Source organism: Thamnophis sirtalis, unplaced genomic scaffold (genome assembly GCF_051295495.1).
Source record: "Thamnophis sirtalis isolate CommonGarterSnake01/CBP01778 unplaced genomic scaffold, rThaSir2_p1.2 scaffold_5, whole genome shotgun sequence".
NCBI classification, from domain to species: domain Eukaryota; kingdom Metazoa; phylum Chordata; class Lepidosauria; order Squamata; family Natricidae; genus Thamnophis; species Thamnophis sirtalis.
Window position 1 is genome coordinate 103,131,391 of NW_028261385.1, and position 25,770 is coordinate 103,157,160.

At 41.9% G+C, this 25,770-nt stretch overlaps 1 protein-coding gene across 1 annotated transcript in view; it reads right to left on the reverse strand.

Annotated features, from left to right (window-relative positions):
* Positions 1-18,010: 18,010 nt before the first annotated feature.
* Positions 18,011-25,770, reverse strand: part of B4GALT1 (beta-1,4-galactosyltransferase 1) — a 56,184-nt gene continuing 48,424 nt past the window's right edge. Inside the window, exon 6 of the mRNA XM_014076168.2 lies at positions 18,011-25,347. Coding sequence (XP_013931643.1) covers positions 25,212-25,347 — 136 coding nt within the window. The 3' untranslated portion in view covers positions 18,011-25,211. The remainder of the gene's footprint in view (positions 25,348-25,770) is intronic.

A 25,770-nucleotide genomic window follows, 5' to 3' on the forward strand; every position in this document is an offset into this window, starting at 1 on the left:
TATTAGCTGTCTGGGATTCCTGGCCATTGTTAGCCCAGTCCTCTATCAACTTTGCTTTAAAATCCACAGCCATCGCTATAACTGAATGGTTCCAGAGTTGTTGCACCAGCTTTTCTTACTAGTCCAGTCTAGTTGGTTGTCACTCCTCATCACCATCTTGCAGAAGATCACAGGAGAAGTTGTGAGAAACCCCAGAAAATGATGCAAGCATCAGAGAGTCAACCAGTCCAGGGCATGCACAGAGCAGGGCGTCTTGCAGAGGCTGCTACCATGCATTTCAATTTTTGAGCCAACAGCAAGCAGATGCTGGGAAAGCTAGGAATAAGCAGTTTTCCAGTGAGACTGATCTATCAGGGCAACCAAAATATGGGATGGAACATACTGCTTCCGCTTTTGCCTTTCAGCCCCAATCCAGGAGACTTCCCAGGGAGTTGCTTCCGCGACAAACTATTTTGTGTTAAATTTAAATTTAGTGACAAAGAAATAAAGGGAGACCTGTTTAGCTCTCATCAGCTAGCCATATGCAAGCGGCTGCGGTTCAAATCCCAGAAAGGTATGTCTAGCGGTTGAGAGATAAACAGCTTGAAATAGCTATACTAGTCTCCCTTTATTTCTTCATTGGCAAATTTAAATTCAACACTAGGAATAAGCAGTTGCAGGATAATTGGGCAGAACTGTATGCCCACTAAGCTGCTCTGTTGAGTGAGGAAGACCTGTCTGGTCTGGACCTATAAGGGGAATGAACACAAAGAACAAAATGTTCTGGGCCAGCCTCAAATGAATGAGAAGATGAAATGAGTTGAACAATGCCAGAACTGAGTGGTAGATTTAAACAGGCATTGACATGCAGTTGGGGTTAGGCTGATCTTTTGGCTGGTATTCTATTTGAACAGAGATCATGCAATTATCCTTTCAACTTTGAACAGGGTCAGAAGTCCGTGTGTCTTCTGTATTTTCAGCAATATTGGGCTGACTATTTTGGGAGCAGATAAAGAGAGAGGCAACTTCTCCTTCTTAGGCTTGCTTTTCCCTTTTGGAACTGATCTTCCCCAGCAGGATTTGAGCGACCATTCCTGTCTGCCTCTAGGCTGGAGTCCCACTCAAGCAAAGCCATCGATTGTATAATGTTGAACCACCTGAAACCTTAAACTGAGGCTTACAAACTATCATATCTGGATTCATACAAGATGCTAAATCAAACCTTGGTAACAGTGACTGGGAGTCTTGGGAGTTATAATCCAGTACTTGGGAAGACAGAATGTGAGGATACCATAGTACTTGTATTTTGAATGACAAAAATGCACAAATATACAAAAAAAAACAACAACCCCAAACCCCTCCAAACCACATCTACCATTGAAAATAGAACACCAATTTGATGTAGTGGTTAAGACATCAGGCTAGAAACCCATAGACCAGAGGTGACATTCAGCAGATTCTGACCAGTTCTGGAGAATCGGTAGTGGAAATTTTGAGTAGTTCGGAGAACCGGTAAATGCCAACTCTGACTGGCCCTGCCCCCATCTATTCTCTGCCTCCTGAGTCCCAGCTGATCGGGAAGGAATGGGGAATTTTGCAGGAACCTTCCCCTGGAGTGGGGAGGGAATGGAGATTTTACAGTATCCTTCCCCTGCCATGCCCACCAAGCTACACCCACCAAGCCACACTACGCCCACTAAGCCACGCCCACAGAACCAGTAGCAAAAAGTTTTGAATCCCTCCACTGCCATAAACAATGATTTATAATCCTGCCTCAGGCACAAAGCCAGCTGGGTGACCTTAATTCTCTCAGCCCTAGGAAGGAGGCAATGGCAAACCATTTCTGGGGGTGAAACTTGCCAGGAAAACTGCAGGAACTGATCCAGGCAATTGCCAGAAATACTGACTCAAAGGCAATTCCCCCACCACCACCACCACTCTCTGTTGTAAGTAATTCTGTACTGTACATCTGTTATTAATCATGTTTTATATGAAGAAAACCACAGTGATTGTTTGTCTATGCATGCACATGTGTTAACAGGTCCTTTAAAAAAAAAGTAAATTAACCATAAGTGTCTGTGAGTTTTTTTTCCTAGTCTGACATTGTATTGCTTGCAATTTGCTCTTGTAATTCTTCTAGTAATAAAAGAAGGCTTTCAATGTTATCTTTGGCTTTCTTCTCATACAAAATGCTTGTCAAGAAACAGTTCTTTTCTTGTATGTCAACATGTTGTACTTTGAATTCAGCCACAGAGAGAGTATAATATCTCACGTATCGGCCTTACTTTTTATCTCCCTCTTATAAATGTAATGCATGCATTTATGAACCTATGTCTGCTCCAGATTCATGCTGTGGCCAACCAGAAAGGTTAAGCTAGGACATCAACACATTCCTCTTGTTGCTTCTCAGGCATATAATTTCCTCAGTTTACATTCCTACATTTTTAAGGAATGACTTTTAGATATGAAATATTTGAAGGAACACCTGTCCTCAGTTACATTTACCCATTAGGTCTGGCAGGAGGGCCTGCTGTTTGCTAAACAGTTACATCTGATGGGAGCCAAGAAGCGAGCCTTTTCTTCCATGGCACCTACCAGTTGAAACTTAATCTCCCCCTCCCCCATTTAGCTTTAATCCTATTGTCTTTTCAGAAATGTCTTAAAATCGGTGTGTGTGTGTGTGTTAATGATTCAGTAGGCTTGGGGATCCCAAGACGGTTGTATGTGAAAATTGGGTGCAATTTTCCATAATCCTGTTTGTATTTTGTTAATTGTTTAAATGTCTACTTAAGATTATTTTTTTAAAAAAATATTGTATACTGCCCAGAGTCACATTAGTGAGATGGGTGGATGTATATGTTTGATAAGTATTGTATGAACATAGGGCACACAGATACATCATCCCTTTGTCTGGCTGGAATCTCTGGAGTGTCAGCATAGGGCAGTGATGATGAATCTTTTAGACACCAAGTGCCCAAATTGCATGTGTGTGCATGCCCAAACTGAAAGGCTCATCCATGCAAATGCACACATACATGCACACACGCATGCATGCATGTGTGCATGCATGTGCAGCAGAGACCCGAAGACCAGCTGGCCGGCGGGAGGCAGGGCATCCCAACATCAGCAGCACGGCAAGAGGTAAGATATTTTTCTTTTGTGAGCTTTTGTTTCGTCGTTGCAGGGAAACAAGCTCACGAAAGAAACGCCACGGAGATCTGACTTGGGCTGACGGCGCACATGCCAGCAGAGACAGTTCTGTGTGCCACTGGCATGGGGTTAATCTAATACCATTTGAATTTGCATCTGGTATAGTAATGTTAGACTGGCTTTATTGTTTTGCTTTAGAAATATGTACTGTAGGTAGTTAGTTGTTGCCTTTCCCTGTTACATTTTGAATGCTTATCTTCTTTTAATTGCTGCTCAAATCATTCCCATATGCAAAATTGCATGTTATCTTGCATCTTTTCAGGGAATCACAAACTTTTATTATGTGTTTGCTTTCCCTCATTCAAAACATCCCAGAAAACAAACGGAGGTTATTAAACTGTTCAGCTGAATGGATGGGGAGAGAGATTACTTATTGAAATAAAAAGTTTCTTTCTTCCATAAATCCCTCTCAATGAGGCAGAGACAGAAACAGAAGTATGTTTTGAATATAGTATTAAATCAATTCAGGATCTCTGTACCAAGGATGATTGAATGATCCATTTCAGGGGTGGGTTGCTGCTGGTTTTACTACCGGCTTGCAACCCCCGCGCATGTGCGCTGTTCAATGAAAATTGTTCTTCATGCATGCGCAGAACAATTTACAGGGAACTGAGCAGTCACTAAAAACCAAAATGGTGGTGGCCCGGTGGCTGTGAGGGAACCGATTTGGGGGTGTGGCAGGCCTGGGTCACTGCTGGTTCTGCAACCCAGGCCTGAATTCCACTTCCGGTTCAGCCAAACAGGGCCAAACTGGGATCAAACTGGGATCAAACTCTGATCCATTTGGGCCCAATATAAAAATAATTAGTTTTAAAAATGAATTTTGGAATTTCACCTACATGCATACTTGAGAGCCAATGCTAATCACACAGCAGTGACGTTACATAGACATACTGAGGTTCACCCATTAATGTTCATGTTGTTGCATTCTGGATCAATTGCAGTTTCTGATTTTCTTTAAAGGCATCCCCATGTATAACCACTGCAGTAATTCTTTCATGAGGTTACTGGGGAATTAGTCACCAGGAATGAGTACAACTAGTGCATCAGATTGAAGATTAAAAGCACACACATACCCAATTATCCACAACCATCCAGTCTTATCATGGTTGAGCCTGACTCTGTTCCGCCCCACCCAGATGTGTACAACTTCCAGATATGGGAACAGGACCAACTGCATTGCTTGCAGGGGCCCAGGATCAAGATGTACAATTGGGTGTATGAACAAAACAATATCTTGCTTCATGCTGTAAACAGCTATCTTTTGAAAAGCATTTAATTTCAACCGAGTACAGTGGGATATTGCACAGCTACTCACACCACAGCTGCTTTTCCTGTTGTCCCAAGTCAAGGCCCAATAGGTTTTTTTTTTAATGCGTTCTCTCCACTATCTCCAGCAGTAACTATTTCCAGATGCCACACCATGAACAATCAGTCCTTATTTGCCTTCTATCTCCAGTCTCTCCTGGCCACCTTCAGCAAAACAATGATACATATTTATCCCAGGATGCCATAATCACATTGTTGCCAAGGTCAACTTCAGTCTGAGAAAAAGGAAAGCCATATAGCTTGCCAGCTAATTGGTTCAAAGTAAACCTGCTTGCATATTTTTATGTAATGCACTGCTGCCTGTTTCCATTTTTTTTTTAACCTTTCAAAGATTTCAGAGTATTGTCAAGCTAACTCTCAAGGATGACAAGATATGAGTCCTATGACTGGCAAAATGAGAATGATAAATAGCTGGTGCTGGGAATGTGAAGCAGTTTGAAAGCAGTTATTTTGGAAGGAGAGTCAAGAATGTGAAAAAAAGAAAAGAAAACCAAACTAAACACATATGATTGAGAAACTTCACTGGCAGGAATCTCTTTCTCTGGAGCCAAACTTTGCTTGATAAAACCCCCACATTTAATCTAATTTTAATTAGGATCAATTGAGCACCTATAATCTGGTTCTTGCCTTTGGTGAATTCTATCAATACTAGCAATTCTAACATTACCAAAACAATATGTCAATTTAAATACTATTGAGCCAGGCAAGCTCAGTGCTACTTTCAGAGATTACGTAATTTTTATTCTGCTTCCAAGCCACCACTTTGAAGTTCAGAGTTTGTCCCCAGAGTTCCTGGAATGTGATAAAGGTTTTTGGTAAAAAATTGCAGGGTTATTTTGTTCAGAAAGTACAGGAGCCATAGGGTTCATTTATTAAAGCTGTGCAGAGGAAGACATCTGTCTCTCTCACGCGTAATTTTTGGATGAGGTTCTGTATTTTCTTCCTGTTTTTCTCAGTATGAAACTTTATGCACATAATCCCTTTTTTCTAGGGATGTGCTTATATTTTCTGGTCTTTGTTTGCTTGAGAAAAAAAGGGCTGAACTTATGGTCACCCAAGCATTGCAGAATTCCAACTCATGCTCTACTTCACCTTCCTGAGCTGTGGCTGATGGGAATAGGAATATCTGGAGAGCCACAGTAGTCTCTTCTCCTGGTTTGAGAGAGAAGAGTTTAGTTTGATTGCCATCATTTGGTGACAGACATCTCCAGTTCATTGAATTTCAACAAGCAGAATAGTCAATTAGTCCATTTAAACTCTGGATAAATCAGTGGTCTTATCAGGGGTGTCGCACACAGACCACATCCACCAGGTTCCATGAAGGGGGAAAACATCACAAAATGTCACGTGATGGCAACGTGATACGGCGGGTTTGACACCCTTGGTCCAGATTGACCCTTGGTGAGCCTGTGAGCTTTAAGAAGGTACTGTATACATCCGTGATGGTGAACCTGTGGCACGCAGAGCCCTCTCTGCAGGCATGCCAGCTGTTTGCCCCAGCCCAGTTCCACCACGCATGTACAGACACTTCCCACTAGCCAGTTGGTCTTTGGATAAGGTGACCAGATTTTCAGATTGGTAAAGAGGGACACCTTTGACCAGGGGGGGGGGAGGGCTTGATTAAAAATTTTATACGGAGCAACAAAATTTTTCATGCAACGCAAAAATAGTATTGTATTTTTTTTACTTCAACATAACTACAATTTACAAATATAAATTGTAACTGTTGCCAAACATCAAAATTTTGATCGCGTGACCATGATGCTGCTGCAACGGTCGCTAAGTGTGAAATATTCCACACAGAATAAATTTAAGTAAAACTATTTTTAAGAATAATATGCACAATATATTTCAAAATATTGTGCATAGAATTTTTAAAAATGGTTTCACTTCAATTTATTTTGGATAGAATCTTTTTTTAAATAATCTAAGACAATTTAAAAAAAGAATCCACAAAGAATAAAACTATTTTAAAAAATCCTATGAACAATAAATAAAATATTATTTTAAAATACATTTAAAAAATAAAAGAAAAAACCCTGGCTCACTTACCAGCAGGCAGGCACTCCAAGCCAATCCAGAATGATGTAGATGTTAATACAAAGAACTGAGCAAATTAAAATGGTGAAATTTTTCAAAGAAAAATATTTCACCATTTTTTCCACACGAGCCGACGTCCAACCTCTGTGTCCCTCCCCTCCGGAAGGTACACTCGCTACTTCTCTAGCCAAGTATTTCCTGGAGCTCTATGGTACTGGGTCATCTTTTCTTATAAAAGGAGGTAAAAGGGCAGGGGGGTCCGTTTTCTTGCTTTAACGTTTTAATATCTTCAATGAAAGTACTGAGACAGAGAGAGAGGTTAGACAGAGTGTCTTTTGTCTTGCCCCGGTTAGGATTTCTTAAGCAAATCCACTGGGCTTTCAACATGAAGCCAGAAAATCGGGACTTTTTTAAAACGCCCTGGGACACGGGACAAATTGTTATAAATCGTGACTGTCCCGCCAAAATCGTGATGTTTGGTCACTTTACCCTACCTATATGTCAAATCCAGGATTTTACCTATTTCTCCTAGTATTATTTGGTCTGTTTCTCCCATTATTATTTGGTAACTTACTTTTTTTCAACCATTTTCAGATATGGATGCTGAAGGCAATTGCCCGGTATTTTGATCATGTGTTTGTCTGATCCCTGATGCTTCCTTTTGGCCTTGCCTGTTTCAGGCCTCGGAAGGTACTTAAGAGGCATTGAATGAGTACAAAGAGATCAACATTCTTATATGGTAGAAAATGAACACACCATGGCCCATTCACCAACACAACTGCTCCAGAAGTTGGTTGAAGTCAAGCAATTCATCTATGTGCACCTTAAATAAAATAAATTTTATTTGCATTATTTTAGAACGGTTGCAGTATTCTGCCTTTTGGAGTCCAGACTATGGGAGTGTTCTCTTCTGTGCAAACAATATTACGGTTCTCAGGTTTTACAATTGCAAGCTGTAACGAATTCTGCTGATAAAGAATTTTTTTAAAACCAAATATCTTGGTTATTTTTATTCAGCTAGCCTGAGGCATCCTAGCAGCCTTTTCCTTTTCACAAAGCAATTTTGTTTCATGTTGTCACTGCTACAGTAATAGGAAATATTGCTGGGCATAGATGTTTTTTTATTGTTACATGGAATAATAATGAATCTGGAATTAAATATTAGTACTGCATACCCGTATGCCCAGGGCCGTGGTGGCTTAGGGGTTAAGATGCTGAGCTTGTTGATCAGAAATGTCGGTAGTTTGGTGGTTTGAATTCCTAGCGCTGTGTAATGGAGTGAGCTCCCGTTACTTGTCTCAGCTTCTGCCAACCTAGCAGTTTGAAAACATGTAAAAATGCAAATAGAAAAAATAGGAACTACTTTGGTGGGAAAGTAACAGTGTTCTGTGCTCCTTTGGCATTTAGCCATACTGGCCACATGACCACGGAGACATCTTGGGACAGCGCTGGCTTTTCGGCTTAGAAATGGAGATGAGCATCACCCCCTAGAGTCGGGAACGACTAGCACATATGTGTGAGGGAAACCTTTACCTTTTCCACATGCCCATAATTTTATTTTAAATAATCATATGTCCTGCTGCTTCTGAAAAAAACGATACAGTTAAACATTTGACTACCATACAAATTTAATTTAACATAATTAAATCAATGAAAAAGCAGGTAGTTTAATCAAAACAATTAGGTGATAGTACCGCAATGGCAATTGGGACTCAAATTTCCATCACTAAGCAGTGTAATCATAAAATGAGACATCACATGTGTGCTGCTTAACAGAGGCCGTTCCTGCACTTCCAGTTGTTGTTAAGCAAATCACAGTGTAGGATGTTAACCGAGCACGTCACATGGTTGCCATCTGCAACCTCCTGCCAGCTTCCCCATTGACTTTGCTTGTTAGGAAGCCAGCAGTGAAGTTCACCAATGGTGTTCACGTGATCACAGGGGCTCTGGCTGTTGTATGTATGAGGACTGATCATAACTACTTGTTCAACAGCATGTAAGTTCAAACAGTTGTTGAATGGATGGACATTAAGCAAGGACCACCTTTATTTCACTCTTTAATCACATTGGGAACAGGGGAACAGTCATTCTGTCAATGAATAGATATTCTAAATAGAAGTGGAAAAAGACACTTTTTGTATCACTGGTGTCCCTCCCCCCCCCTCTCTTGGTTTGTTCTGAAGCAGATTTGGTGCAGGATGTTGCTGCTTTTTTACAAAGAGGTGCTGTGGCTGAGCAGTTAAGACCCTGGGCTTGTCATTCAAAAGGTTTGCAGTTTGAGACTACAGTACTGTGGGGTGGAGTGAGTTCCTGTTACTTGCCTCAGCTCCTGCCAACCTAGCACTTCAAAAGCATGCAGAATGCAAATAGATAAAAAGGTACCACTTCAGGAGGAAGGGAACCGGGTTCCATGTGGTTCCATGTGTATAGTCATATTAACCACATAACCCCAGAAACATCTTTAGATAACACTGTATCTTTGTCTGTGAAATGGAGATAAGCAGCACTTCCTAGAGTTGGACACAACTGGCAGGGGAAACATTTACCGTTTTTCCGTCCTCCCATACATCACATTAGCAGTTGCAGTAATGGCCAATCACTTTTGGGCCCAGATCAGTGGGTTGCTTTTGACATTTTTTGACATTTAAAGGATCAAGCTCAGGAACCTTAACTGATCCTTTCTGCTATTTCTACACTTCAATGCCCAGGAGGCTCAGACATTGGTTAGAGACTATGGCTCCACATTGAGATTGCAGAATTCCAGTCTGGCTAGTGTCACGTTGAAACCAAATACCGGGTTAGAGTGAACTGTGTTTCAATCTAGCAAGTTTCTTCTTTGGCTCAGGAGGACTTAACTCCAACAGGTCATTCCATGTGATGGAAAACTTGGAGGAAGAAAAACCTGTTTGTAGACTCTCCAGCTTTGTCTATTAATGCTGGTAACCGTTATGTAGGGTTTTGTTAACTGTTAATAATACACAGCTGTAGGCTATATCATAATTCTCTCTCCCTTGCTTTGTACTCTCTTTATTTGCTGTATCTGAAATCAAAGTGGAAAGAATTTTCCCTCCAGGCCAAGCTGGCTGATGATTATGAACGATGTTTGCTTTCTAGTTTAGCAATGTGCCAAAGAGCAAATGCCTGTCATCTATTTACAACTTTTCCAGTTGTTTAAACTGCCTTCGACAAGAAGCAGAACATCCAATTTCTTTCACCCTGTAATTATGCTTCCCCCTCTCATAATGTGGAAAATATTGACTAAAAATAGGATATTGTTTTTTGAGGTCTGAGAGTGGACGGTTCATAGATAAATTTTGTTCTATAATTGCATCGTCTACCAACATTTATTCATAAGAAAAAAGCTACTCCACAATCCATCCTCTGCATAGTCATTGACGGTCTCTCTTGCTCCTGCATGGCTTATGAACAGATGGGGCTACTCCTAAACCACAATGTCACCAAAGTGCCAATAATTATGTCCAATGGGACATTCACAGCAGTTACACTTCCAAAGAACTTCAGCATTTTCATTTTTGTTAATCGCATCTTTACCTATTGGGAGTAGAAAGCACTTAAAAAATAAATAGGCAATATGTAATCAAATCCTTCAAGACAAAGACTGAATTAGTTGTCAAAGAGTGGACAACAGGGTTCAATTATTCTAGAGGGCTCCATGTTCCATTTCATGACTATATTTTTATTTTTCTGAATTATTAATATTAAGCATCTTAGTATACTGGTGAACCCCTTAATTAGAATGATTTATACTGCAAGCCACTTATATTGGCATTCAGGATAACATCTAGATGTGAGCTTGCAAAGAATAAATTACCATGTTTGAAGAAAAAGTAGCCTTTGGTTGCACTTGTAGCATCCCGGCAGAAAACTATTTGGTATTGCATATGGGAACATAGTATGTAACAGCGACGGCGAACCCTTTTTGGCTCATGTGCCATAAGGGGGGGAGCACAGGGGGGTCATGCATGGGGGAGCCGCACCATAATGCAACGCGCGACCCAAGTGCGCATGAGAGGTGCTCCCCACATTTTTTGCATGCTTTTTTCACACTCCCCAGGCTCCAGAAGCTTTATAAGAGCCTGGGGAGGGTGAAAACAGCCTCCCGCCCCGGAGCCCCTCTGGAGGCTTCAGGGACCTTCAGGAGGCTTCCCTGAAGCCTCCGGAGAACTAAAAAGGACCCTACGAGCAAACTGTTCTGGTTTGCTCGTATGGTTGTTTTTAGTCCTCCGGAGGCTTCAGGGAAGCCTCCTGAAGGTCCCTGAAGCCTCTGGAGGACTTAAACCGACCCTACAAACCGTTGCCAAACTTCCGTTTTGCCCATAGGGCCATTTTTTTTGTACTCCAGAGGCTTCAGGGAAGCTCCTGAAGCCTCCGGAGGGCCTCCGGGGAGGGCGGGGAAGCTCTTTTCACCTTCCTCAGACTCCTATAACGCCTCTGGAGCCTGGTGAGGGCAAAAAATGGCTTTTAAAAAGGCTGAACTCATGTGTCCTGACAAATGGCTCCATGTGCCACGTGCGCCGTCCCGGGTATATAACATGAGTGAACGTAATAACCACAGAGGATTAGTTTATTAAGTACTGAATATCTAGGAAGATGTTTGGCCCAATTCTGAGTCAAAGGGTACAAATGGCAATAATTAACAACATTTGGAGAATGCAAGATGCCAAGTTGGATATATAAAGACCAGATTTTTGCTCTTCAACAGATTGCCGAGTAATGCATAAATGTAAGAAAAAAGTATTTGTTAATTAAAAACAAATGTACAATAAATTACCGTATTTTGGGGGGTATAAGAGGCACCTTTTTTCCTCAAAAAAGAGGCTGAAAATCTGTGTGCGTCTAAACATCGAATACAGCATTTTTTTCCTCTTGAAACCCCGCCCCTTCACCAAAATAGCCGTGCATACCCTTATGGAGGCTTTCAGAGAGCTCCTGGGGGCCGGGGAGGGCAGAAATAAGCAAAACTGGGCGATTTTGTGCCCCCCATCCCCCAGCAGCAATCTATAAGCCTCCATAAGGCTATGCGTGCAATTTTTTTTTTTACAAAAAACGGGCATTTTTGTGAAAAACAGGCCATTGTTTGTTCGTTTTTGGCCTGCCCACTCCCTCCCAGGAGCACTCTGCAAGGAACCCCCCAAGGCTATTCATGCCTTTTATTTGAAAAAAAAACCAGGCCCATTTTTGTGAAAAACGGGCCGTTTTGGGGAGGTTTGCAGAGTACAAAAACTTTTTTTTCCTTTTGGAAAGCTCTTTAACTGATTGATGAGAATTACATTGATCAAGTGCTGTGCCAGCAGAAACAAAGTTAGGTGCTGCAGATTGTCAGCGATTTCCTTCTCCAGCACATGGATAAATACACCTGGAAACATCTACCTACCTACTCTCTTTCTCTCTCCCCCTACCTATCTACACTCTCTCTCTCTCTCTCTCTCTCACTCTCTCTCTCTCTCCCTCCCTCCCTCCCTACATACGTACCTACCTACCTACCTACCCTTCAGTGGTGGGATTCAGCCAGTTCGCACCACTTCGGGAGAACCAGTTGGTAACTTTCTAAGCAGTTTGGTGAACTGGTTGTTGGAAGAAATCATTAGGACAGAGAACCGGTTGTTAAATTATTTGAATCCCACCACTGCTACACTTTCTCTTTCTCTCCCTACCTACCTACTGTATTTCTCTCTCTCTCTCTCTCTCTCTCTCTCTCTCTCTCCCCTCCCTCCCTCCCCCTTTATCTACCTACCTACTTTTTTTTAAAAAACGCCTCTTCAAAACCTTGATGCGTCTTATACTCTGGTGCGTCTTATACTCCGAAAAATACGGTAACGGTTTTGAGTTATGGAAAAATCAATACATATTCTGCATAGAGTTGGAAGTTAATTGTTGAATTTAATAACAAAGGTATAATGGAAGATGAAATAAAACATATGTAAACAACACTTGTGATGGTATGAGAGATTTGTTGGTTGGGCATGTATAAATTCTTACATGCAGATGATGCTATTTGTTAACTGGGAACTCAAATATTTCAAATTGTAAAGAGATTGTATAAACAAGGAACTATTGTATCTGAATATTTTTTTGAAATCCAAGATGATTGTGTTTGAAGCCATAAACACAGCAACTGATTCCAAGTCAGAAAGTCAATTATTACAGCAAGCAGATGAATGCACATGCCTTAATATGAGCCAAGGTGGCGCAGTGGTTAAATGCAGCACTGCAGGCTACTGCTAGATCAGCAGGTCAGCGGTTCAAATCTCACCGGCTCAGGGTTGACTCAGCCTTCCATCCTTCCGAGGTGGGTAAAATGAGGACCCAGATTGTTGGGGGCAATATGCTGACTCTCTGTAAACCGCTTAGAGAGGCCTGAAAGGCCTATGAAGCGGTATATAAGTCCACTGCTATTGCTATTGCTATTAATAAAATGTTTACTAAAGATGTAGTATTGCCTGGAGGCATTTTCAAATATACAAATGTTACTAGGCAGTGGGTAGGGCGTCCCTCCTGAGCTCCGTTTTCACTGGCAGAGGGTTACAGAAGGCTATGGCAACTGAAAATGGACTTAGGGAGCCTGCTTTCTCTGACAGAAGCACTGCAGGCCAGTCTCTTCACTGTTTCCAGGGTGGCCTGCAGGCCAGATCTAAGTACCCTGTGGGCCAGATCTGCCCCCTGGGCCTTGAGTTTGACACTCCTGCTCTAGGGGTGGGTTTCAAATTTTTTTACTACCGGTTCAGTGGCCATGGGTAGGTGGGGGGGACATGTGACTAAGTGGGCATGGCCTACTTGAAATCACTCACACACATGCCCACTCAGTCACATGCCTCCCCAACTACTCATGCCCACCGAACTGGAGAAAGCCAGGGAGAAATCAGGGGGAGAGGCCGGAGAAGGCCAAGCTTCTGCTAGGGAGATGGGAAAGTGAGCCAGGTCGCCTCACTGAATGCTGCTCTTCCTCTCAGTGATCTTGCAAGGTTGGCTGGGTTGGACCCGCAACTGCTCTCGCCCGCCCTGCTTCTCCTCCTCACGGCTGAAGCCATGTTTTGCAGGAATAAAAGCGGGCATGCAGAGAGAACCAAAAGAGGAAGAATCAGGTCCCGAGTGGGCGGGCAGACACCCTACATACCTGCGTTTCCCCCTCCTCCCCTCAACACAGCCCTTCCGCTTGCCCATCCACAGCCGCCCGCGGTCCAGCCTGCCCACTCCTCTTGCAGGAGCGGGAGGTTTGGCTTGATGGCCTGTTTTGTCTCGGAAGGGGGAGAAAGGAGGTGGAAGTGCCAAGTGGAAAGACGTCTCCCTTGGCTGCCTTCAGCTGCCTCTCCCCTTTAAGCTTCCTGGGTCTAGGTACTTGCTTTCCTTACTGGAGGAATCTGGACCCTGAGAAGAGATGACTGTGCCACTTTGAAGGCCACTTGCATTATGGCCTGCAGATGCCACCTCAAATGTATGTAGCCTTGAGTCCGGCAGTCTCATTCGTAGTAGGAAGTGAGTGGCAACTTCCAAGGTTGTGAAATTCTGCCCCATGGGGAATTTTCTGAGATTTTGCAAGGTGGCTCTCAAAGAGAAAAAAGGGGGCGTGGTGTGCCCAGATCTGCCGCTTCTTCTTTGCAACAGCTGAGAATTTATTTATTTTTATTTTATTTTATTTATGATTTATAGGCCGCCCTTTTCCCTGAGGGGACTCAGGGCGGCTTACAATACATGGGAAGGGGGGTGCAACACAAAAAACATAAGACAGTGCATAAATAAAAAATAAAACAATAAAACGCAACTTTCATTCAACATTCGGGTGGGGAGAATCAGAATCTTATCCCCAGGCCTGACGGGATAGCCAGATCCTGAGGGCTGTGCGGAAGGTCTGAACGGTGGTGAGGGTGTGAATCTCCACGGGGATGTCGTTCCAAAGGGTCGGAGCTGCTACTGAGAAGGCTCTCCTCCGCGTAGTCGCCAGTCGGCACTGACTGGCGGATGGAACTCGGAGGAGGCCTAATCTGTGCGATCTAATCGGTCGAAGGGAGGTAATCGGCAGGAGGCCGAGAATGGAAGAGGAGCCAAGGTTGGAGGCCAGGGTCATGTTGCACCCCCCCTTCCAGCCTTTGCCCATGCCTCCGTGCCATTTTTGGGTGCCCTGCTTGCTGGCCTGCCCCTCCATCCCCATCACAACTACAGCGGCAGTGGCCTCAAGACACTGGCTGGTGTGGAGGCACCAGCAAAGGCTGGGAGGGGGGTGCAACATGCTGGAGGCTCCCCGCAGTTCCTTGGCTCCACTTCCGTCCTTGACTATTTTGCCCTGTGCACACCCCCTCCCTGCTGGCTGCAGCTCGGGCCCCACATGGTCAGCCAGGCGGGCGGCTGGGAAAGCAACAAGTGGGCGGGTGGGTGAGACCAGCCTGGCCTCCAATGCTCTGTCCAGAAAGGCACAGTGACGGGGAGGCTGGCCGTTCCCCAAGCTGGCTCTCGGAGGAAGGAGGTAGGGATGCAGCTCTGGGACTCGCTTGCTGGACAGAGCGTTGGAGGCCAAGCTGGTCCCTCCCTCCTGCCTGCCCATTCACTTGCTCACCGCTTTCCCTGTCAGTGGCCCAGTTGGCCAATTAATCAGGCCTGTGCTGCAGCCGGCGGGAGGGGGGCTAGGCTAGAGTGAATGCTGCTTATCTGTGTGTAGGCAGGAGGTGGCAGTTCTGTAGATCCACATGCAAAAAGGAGGCAGGGCAAGCATCGCAGGTGGGGACGGGGCCAGCCAGTGCAATAAAAATTGCTCTTATGGCTCCACCGGGAAAACCAGTTCAGGGGTGTGGTAGGCCTGGGTAGCTGCCAGTTCCAGCAACTCAGGCCGCCAAACCACTACCAGTTTTGCTGAACCTGTCCGAACCAGTAGCAACCCATCTCTGCCCTGCTCTAAATATTATTAGCTCTTAAGGGGAAGGAATAGCTGGTCTTCTGTCCACTAGTCAGGAACTTTGAAAATGCAAGCGCGTCTCCCCAACTACATCTGGAAACTTCCTATGCCACTTTCTTGGAAATGATTGCATCACTCTCAAATGTGATGCAACAATATATTTTATGGAGGAATAAGGAACAGAAAATTAGCTGGAATAGAACACACCCCGAGGTCAGTGATGATGTGGCATAAAGCCAAAGAGTAAAAATAGCCCACAAGAGACATTACCAGAACACAGATCTACATTTTTTCTTTCTACTGCAGTAAGTACACAGAACACAGCAGATCTAGATTTGCTTACCAGAACACGGCAATGCTGGAGATCCAATCATTTGCCATTTGATCCAGAAGTGACTGTGCCATGCGTGCACATGCACAGTGCAATAAAAATTGCTCAGCACATGCACAGAAGCAAAAAAAAAAGATGGGGGGAACTGGTTCCAGTGACCCATGCTGCCAGACCACTACCAGTTCGGCTGAACCAAACTAGTAGGAACCCACCACTGATTTGTTCTAATTTTGACATACTAAGTGAAAGAGGTCACCCAGTTATTTGGTTCTCTGGCAGAGATATTTCTTTGGAGATTAGGGTCAGCGAATGTCATGGGACAAGAGAGAGAGATTAGAAGGCTAGGGGAATGAGGATATCTTATCAGAAAAAGAGACTGGACAACCATTTGACTGGGATGAAATAGGCTACTTCCTTGAGCAGGCGGTTGGACTAGAAGATCTCCAAGATCCCTTCCACGATTCAATAAAACACATTTAAAATGGAAAATCCCTCCACTTTTTGTGTGTTATTTGACTGCAAACATTGTGGTTAAGTACAAATCACATATACAAAGTTACATTAGCCATTTACTGAACAAAGGGAAAATAAACATTTGTCTCTTCCAAGTTACCATGAAATTCAAAGTTCAGTTGTTCTGCTCCATAAACCAAGTGGGGTGGGGAGAGAATGTGTGTTCCTTGAAGACTATCGTATGGCATGTAGCAAACATGTGCATGCATATGTATGAAATAAAACCTGCAGATAAAAAAGGTATTGATGGCTCATGGATGGGTTAGATCAGGTGCATCAAACTCAAGGCCCGGAGAACGGATCCGGCCCGTGGTGTGCTTAGATCTGGCCCACGGTGCCACTGTGGAAACAGTGAAGGACCACCCCACAGTGCCTCTGCCAGCGATAATGGGCTCCTGAGCCTCCTGCAACCCTCTGCCAGTGAAAACAGAGCTCCGGAGCACCGCATGCAGAGTTCTGGAGTCTGTTTTCGCTGGCAGAGCGCTCAGGCGACCACACACGCTGACACGAGTGACAAGCTGGGCATGCCCATCCTGGCCATGCCCTCCCGGCCCCCCAAGCTCAAACACAACCCTGATGCAGCCGTCAATGAAATCAAGTTTGACACCCCTGGGTTAGATAACGTCATCCTCTTGTGCTCATTTTTAAGGTAGGTGGCAACCTAGAAGTGAAACTTGACCAGTGGTGGGTTTCAATTTTTTTTAGAACCTCTTCTGTAGGTGTGGCCTGCTTTGTGGGTGTGGCTTGCCGGCCATGTGACTGGGTGGGAGTGCCTTGCCAGCCATGTGACTGGGTGGGCATGGCCAACTTGTAAAATGTGATAAAACTCACTTAACAATGCTCTTGCTTAACAACCAAAATGTTGGCTTAGAAACTCTGGCATTTGAAGCACGCAAGTCTTAAAGCTGTCAAGTTACAAGACACTTGCACCCCTAATCCTTTAGGAAAAAAAAACCCAGGGGTGTTCAAACTTGACAGCTTTAAGACTTGTGGACTTCAACTCCCAGAATTCCTCCTCTCGCTCTTCCATCTTGATGATGTGCGGACGGGCGGGGAGAAGGAGCTGGAACCGGTTCTAAACGGCACTGTAGATTTGTGGAACCTCTTCTATAGAAGAGGTTAGAACTGGCAGGAACCCAGCCCTGAACTTTATTTTTCCTGTTGTGTTTATAGAAACCCCCTGAAATAAATGTGTCTGCTTAAATATTATTTATGATCAGATAATTAGTATAATTTTGTGGTGCAGTTGTTGTTTGACTATACCAGTGATGGCGAACCTTTTTTTCCTTGAGTGCCAAAAGCATGCACATGGCAGTAGGAAGCCTGCTCGTATGTGCAGTGGAGTTGACCTGGGCAACGGCTCGGGTGCCCGTAGAGATGGCTCCACCTGCCACCTGGGGCACGTGTGTCATAGGTTCGCCATCATGGGACTATATAATGTGAGTATTTCTATATTTGGATGCTTCCCCACATTAAATAATAAATCAATCTAAAACAGGACAGGAATGCAGGATCCTGATGTGCCACTTTCAATATGAACAGATTATTTAATAATCAAAATAATAGACACTGTCCATTCCAAACCATGCAATTCCCTACCTTTTTGCTTAGAACATCTATCATGTTACACTAAAGCCAGTTAATCTCAGAAAAGAACCAGAACAGAATCCCCTCTCTTCCATTCCAAGAGTGTGAGCAAGTGCGCCGATTAAAAATCATTTTATTTTTCCAGCAATATATTAAAAAAATAATGAATGTCACAGTATTAACATATTAACACAAAAAACAACAATAATTTCCCCAGCCCTGGGAACAGCGGGATAATTCTGTAATGAAAATGGAAGAATATTTGATCAACAGAAAATACCAATTCTTTATATCCATAATGATCAGCAAGTCCTGAAAACAATAGGCAATAGAGTTGTTTTATAGTTCACTGGTTCCTTCAGGAACTTGATGCCAACACATAATTCAAGCCTTTCCAATAACAACTTCACCAGCACTGAAGAAACTACACAATGGATCTTTTAAGATCCTGATCCAGAGTACAGCCGGGAATCATATGGAAAACATTTCTGTAGTGGCACCTTCCCATTCCTACATTCATGCCCAGGAAGAGAGGCACTAGCAATAGGAGATAAATTATTAATCTATATTTCAAATTCCAGGTTTTTTTCTTCCAAACCATTCTATTTACAGATAGACTCTGTGCTGGGAGATGCATTTTTGCTCAGTTGGCATAGTTCAGAGAGGTGATAGGAGTTAAAATATTTTAGGTGCAGAATGCCAGCTGGCTATGTATACACATGCACACATTCACACACTTTTTTCTATTGATACATTTAATTACAGGTAGTCCTTGTCTTACAACAGTTCATTTGCTGACCTTTCAAAGTTACAATGGCACTAAAAAGTGACTTATGACCATTTTTCACACTTATGACTATTGCAGCATCCACTGTCATGTGCTCAAAAGTCAGACGCTTAGCAATCAACTCATGGTTATGATGGTTGAAGTGTCCCAACTCATGTGATCCTTTTCCCACCTTTTAACAAGCAAGGTCAATGGGGAAGCAGATTCACTTAACTACTATGTTACGAATTTAACAGCTGCAGTGATTCACTTAACAACTATGGCAAGAAAGATCCTAAAATGGGGCAAACCCCACTTAACAAATATCTGACTTTAACAACAGAAAATTTGAACTCAGTTATGATTGTAAGTTGAGGATTACCTGTATATAATAGTGGTGTCTACACAGATCCAGGCAGTGGTCATCCACATGAAGCTGCTGTGAAAATATACCAGCTGGCAGACTTTACTGCAAGGATTGCAAGATGTCTGGATAAAATAAATGTAGAACACAGTGACACCTAGCCATACAAATGGCTGTGGAAATGAGAGTTTTGGTTATCATTTATGACCAAGATTATTGTAACAGCTGAAAATATAACCATAATCATGGCTTTCACTATTTTTATTTTGCTTTGTGCCATTTAATTGCCATAAATGAAAGGGGCAACTTATTGCACATTCTGCTTTTCACAAGACTGGGTTTGCTTTAATTGGTAGATGCAGGAGCCCTTTGCCTGAAAACAGCCAGAGTGGGCTTCTTCAGCCTCCACCCTATAATCAATCCAGAATGAAGGAGGGGAAGGAGCTGTCGTCTTCCTGCAGGATCCAGGACTCCTGAGATGACTAAGCGGCGCAGGGAGAAGCTCGGCTGCCCTGCCTTGGATGTCAGACTAAAAAATATTTCCAGAAGAGGACATTGTTTGAAGTAGTATTGCCAGTGGGATAAGAAGAAATACCAATTTCCCATTTGCTATTCAAGTATCTCCACACAGCACACATTGCAAAGTGAAAACAGAACAAAAGTCCACATGTTCTGATTATTCACAGATTAAACAGAAATGTTAGCTGACTATTTGTGATGCAATCACAAGAAATAAGAGGAGAAACACCAGGGAATTAAATACAACAGCAGAAACATTGTAGTTACTATACAGCAACTTTTATTATTTCTTTCATACTGTTTTCTGGAAAGGCAAAAATGACCCACAGCAATGCTAAAGTAACTGAGCAAACACTGTTTATCCCTTCACCCCATTCACTTCAAAAAATATTTTAAGGCACTTCTCTCAAACACCTTGAAGAGATGAAAATTATAACCAGGTTATTGAATAAGGTTCTATGGCAATTTTCCCTGAATTTCATGTGCACATCCAAGTCACACATACTTACATACAGGTAACCATATGTCTAAGCTGTGCTGTATGATGGATACCATAATAGTTGCTTGCTGGAATGTATATTTATAGGTGAGAAAACCTATTTGCTGTATCCATATTAGCAATTGAGCCTGATTTTTAAAAGGCATCCACGTGTCCAGTGAAAATAGGGGAAGTGGTAAATGAAAAGTAAGATCACAACTTGTACTTTGTAAACTCAGCCTACCATATTATTTCAATAAAAGGCCTCTGAGAGATTTTATATGATGCTTTTTCACAGCAGAGAACAGAATGTGGGCAAAAGTTGACTGATTTCAGAAAGGCAGAAATGTGCAGTATTTGATTAGCATTTGAATGGGGTACCACAAGGAAATCCTTACAAAACTACAGTTTAAATTCAACAATTGAAATAAAATCCCAGGAAGAAAGCAGTGGCAAATGTCTGCCATATTGTTACCATGGAAATGTGGTCCTCATAAAGAACTGAGTGACTGGAGTGGACTTTATACTGCATCTCAGATTTGTTTTACTGACGTCTAATGTAACATATTAACCCTGACAATTTGTAAATACCATCTGTATTCCGTTAGCTAGAAGTTCTCAGAATATTACAGGATTTCAGCCTTCATTTTGATTTGTAATTTTTCATGCTTGTGTTTTGTGTTTAAGAACAGTTAATCTAATTCTAAAATGTCTACAAAAGCTTCTCATTTCTATAATTTCCAAAAGAGGTTGGCAGGGAGATTGAATTTATAGGGTACATGAAATTGTTAAGACCATTAGGAGCTGTTGTGTAGTAAAAAATGTAGAAGAAAATCCTAACCTTAAAATTCACATTTAACTTACATCACAAATTCAGTTTTCCCAGCAACAGGTACTCAGATGGATGTGAGCCCCCAAATACATGCCTACAGATAAAGCTAATGCTAATGCAGACATTTAAATATTGTGCCTCCAGCTTCTATAGCTGGAGAAACCAAGGAAAAATTTAGAAACATATCAGGTCCAGAGAAATGTTGAATAGAGTTTTAATTTGTTCCAAATGCTACAAGAAGAGGGAATCTGAAAGAATTGAAGAGTTTGGTTACCTAGACCAGTGTTTCTCAACTTCAACACCTTTAATGCATGGACTTCAACTTCCTGAAGTTCTGGCTGGGGAATTTTAGGAGTTGAAGTCCACGCATCTTAAAATTGCTGAGGTTGAGAAACACTGGCTTTGAGTAAGTGATATCGGAATTGCTTCTTTGTTGTCAGACTGCCTAAGATTTAAAACTTTTTTCCTTGCCTCAAAAGGATGCCACAGTACAGTAAGGGGAAATTAAGCATTTGGAGCTGAACATTTAAAAAAATTAAAGTTTGGCAGTCAAAGATAACAAACTACAGTCACATACACTTCAGAAATCAAGCAAGAGTAGTGAAATAAGAGCAAGAGATAATTCTTGCCTGCCATTCTCTCTTTGTTCTATCATGTTATGATAAAGCCCAGATTTCATGGCAGCAAACTAAGGATGTTGCACAAGAACAATGGGAGCTGTATCCTGATGTTTCAGGGGATAACCAGATTGGAGAAGTGTCTTCAGGCTGGAAAACCCAATATCAGTTTGAACGGCCTTCCCTCTGCAATTGCACCCTCCTACCTCAATTAATCTCACTCTGGGAAAAGCTTAATATTTCTATTAGAGATTTTTAAAAGAGGTTTCATCTCAAAAGGACAAAGGGATCCCTTGTTCCAACAATGATGGGGTTGCTTATTTTGGCCATTTGCTTTTCTTTGAACAAAAGGGGAAAGAATTGAATGAAGAAGCCAAATGCTTCTCCCATCCAACTTTCTTCATAGTCTAAAATTTAAGAATGTCACATACTAAGAGCTATACACAAGAACTTTCATCTACTACACAACTGGCTGCCAATGTGCTTGAGAAGTTAGGGAACACATAGTTTCCAATGAGGTAACAGGGACAGTGCCTCTGCTCTATTTCAGGGATTGCCTCAAATGTGAATAAACTGGGGGCAATGTGCACATTCTCTGCTATTGTAAGCAGCAAAAGCAACCTTGGCCAATTTGGTGTCCTTGAGTTGCACTGGATTACAATGACCCACACATTGGAAGCAGACCAGTTTATGAAAGGTTGATTGAAATGAACTGGGAATGGTTTCCTTTGGTGATGCAGTTGGACAAATGGAGTTGAAAAGCTATTGATGGTCATTAGCATGGAAAGTAGGCCTTCCTTTCCCTGACTGTTGAGTGATATGAATATCCCTCCAAGATACTTTCTTAAAACTGATTATTTTGCGTCCGTAAAAAAAAAAAGGAAGGAAGGGAAGATACAGGAGAAAGCTAAATTTGAAAGTTATCTCCATCCCTGAAAATATGTGAGTTCTGAGCAGGTCCCTAATCACTGGTTAGGATCTGCTTGATAATAAAAATGCTGAAGCTGTTGGGAGGCTATTCCTTTTATAGAAGGAAACCACTGGAAACATTCTCATAGAAGCATGTAATTTTGAAAGTAAAAATCAAGGATGTTGAGTTCTGGGATGCAAATTCTACTTTGATCCTCAAGCTATGCTTCATTGTCTTCATCAACAGTTCATAATGGAGTGGGGAAATGACAATATCCCAACAGGCCATAATTTATGATTCTTCAGACATGGAGATGAATATATTTGTAAGGCAAACTGAATGTTCTTGTGAAGGCTGATTCCATAAATCAAATCTAGTTAAAACATGATGTCGCCTGTCACTTAGGCTAATTTAATGGTACTAACATGCCATTTTATGCTGCATTTGCTTTAGCCTATTCCCCTATAATATTTTTAACAGTAAAATCCAGCAGCAGACTTCAAGTTTTACACAAAACACTGAGAAAATACACCTTTGTTTGACATATAGGCTTTTACAATAGTAAACATTCCTGACAAATCATTTTAAAAACCAAAAGGCACTTTATAAAACCAGAATTGAAAATATTTGCCATGCTCCAGTAAGAAAAAGATTTCATTAGAGCAGTAGAACATGAAACAAAACTTTCCATTCACATGTAAGGCAATCTGGCAATAACCTGGTTCTTAAATGGATCATGTTTATTTTGCAGTATCAAGAACTGGCTTCACTGAGGAAATTCTATTTGAACTGTTCTCTTATCTTAGAGATTATGCTACTGGTTATTGGCACACCTCTCTGCTACAATTTTGCCAGGTAGAAAGTTAAAAAGTCCTCCCACTTCCATAGAAGGTCTCTGATGAACTAGTTAATACACCCCAAATCTTCAGGTTATTATTTACCTCTGCCTGGCTGAATTCCTTGCAAGCAACATATTGCTTACAACCAGACGTATTGGTACTTTTAGCCCTCAAAAAGTTTGCCCTGCTCACTACAGGGTCTAGTTCCTGGGGCCATTTTCATTTCTGTGCTCCTACTACAACCTGAGTAGGCTTTACACCCCAATATCACACGTACACATACAATCTCAAGCAATAAATGGTCCCAATAGGCTTAGGATATTCTTCATCTGAACTTTGTTGGAAGGCTGAGCCCCATCTATATGATTTAACTAAGCAAGAACTTTGCCTTTTTTTTAATCTAGAAAACTGACTGTCTCCCTCCACCACCTTTATTTAGAGAAAATCTGGAAGCATAACTTCCCATTGGATGAGGAAATCCCAGCAGACTTACTCAGAGTTGACAAGTTCTGGTCAGTTGGAGAGTAATGCTGTCTCGCTCTTGCCAAATATCCATTTCCCCGTTCTTGTTCTTAAGACAAGGTCGACTCTGCAGAATTAGCTTGGGAGAGACCCCATCAGTGTTCCACAGGAACAGAGATGTTTCTCACATGAATAAATACAATGCTCAGTTTAATTCCAAAGCAGATGTTTTGCAGGCCATCTGTTTGAGCATTACACACAGGCTTTGTCCTTTTAAAATACTTCTAGAAGTGGCTCATTTTCAAACAGCAACAGCACATAAGCAAGCTAAAGTTTATGTATTGCTGGCCTAGCAATATTCTGCCTCCATGGACCAACCCATGAATGATGCCTTCCACCTATCAGCATCCCTTGTGCCTTTGAAGCTGATATTCGCAGGTCACACCACAATGTCTTGGCACCGAGTGTGAGACTTGGATGCACACCTTCTCCTTTCTATATCTTAGGGAAGGGATGCTGCGTGATCTGGGTTATAGTGTACATTTTAACCTGACTTCTCCACAATCACCCAATTAGATCCAGAAAAAAATAGGAAGCTTCAATTAGCAACCTAACATGATTGGGTTAGGAAAGGATAGGATGAAACAGTTTCATTCATATTTTCATCCCATAGTGCAGTGAGCCCAATGTAAAAACTGGGCTTATGATCCTATTAGATAAAGCAAGCACCATGGTTTCAAGATTTTGGCTTGCTGATACACTGTTGGGCAAAGAGGCCTGCATTATTTAAATCTCCATGCCAGCAGAACAGAATGCAAAGCTGTTTGTTTTGAGGTTTCTAGTTCCTCTTCTCCCCATGGAAGATTTCAGACAAGAAGGAACAATTTTGACATGATTTGGGGAAGATAAATCAAAGTATGTAAACTCAAACCACTTTAGCAGCATTTTCCAATCCTTCCATTTGTACCCACAGAATTTTCATACAGTGACCAATTTTTAAATTAAATTGGGAAAAGAGCAGGAAGAAAGGGAAATGACTTACCACTGCAGAATACTTCACAATTTGGAAACAAAAACGTTCTCAAATTGTGACCCTCATTATTTTAAAGTGGAGAGAATGCCCATCAAATACATAGGCCTCTATCCACTAGGAATCCTTCTTAGGTTAGCTTCCTAACATAAAAGAGAACATTTTGGAAAGAAAAAAAAGAATGCTTCAATACAACTTTCATTCTTTTTTGTGACACTTGCATGGGAAAATTTCCAAGGGGAGTCAGCACCTAAGTCTCCAACCATTCCCTGAAAATTCATATATTTACAACTTCTATTTATCGTTTATAAAGTTTTTAAAAATGAAAAAAAGCAAACTCTGGGGTTAAAATTCTCACTTGTCTGCCAATTGCAAGGTCTCAGGATGACAAAACAGGTGCCTGTCTTTCAAGTTGATTGCATAAAATCATTTATAAAATGCTGAAAAGTTGAATTGTCACTTTTTGGGTATTCCAAGTCTTCTATTGCATTTCTGCCACATTAGCTTTTTGGTGATCCAATATTCACTGTGATTTTTGTATATAATTGAAATTTATCAGTTTTTATTACGGTGTAAGTCAGAGAGTTTAGACCATCAGATTTCATTGTTTCCTTTGTATGAGCAATTTTGTTAAACCTGTGAAAATAAGGTAGACAGAGTTGGTAAATATCAATTTGTGATTAGTATCGCCATTGGCCTTCTGCAAATGTTAATTGATTTGTATAAAATTGTATTTTGTATTTCACTTCCCTCTTACATATATATTTTTGCTAAGTGTTTCTCAGAAGAAGAATATAAAAAGTTCTGTACTCAAAGGTTAAAAATTTAGTGGCAAAAAGTCTGTGCTCATAGAACAGAATTACTGATATATAACATACATTTGGTGGTAGAGCAGTAGTTAGAATGTAGTATTGCAGGCAAAGTCTGCCTAAAGCTTAGAGTTCAAACCTGACGGACTCAAGCTTGACTCAGCCTTCCATCCTTCAGAGATCAGTAAAATGAGGACTCAGATTATTGGGGGCAATATGCTGACATTATAAACTGAGAGTGCTGTAAAGT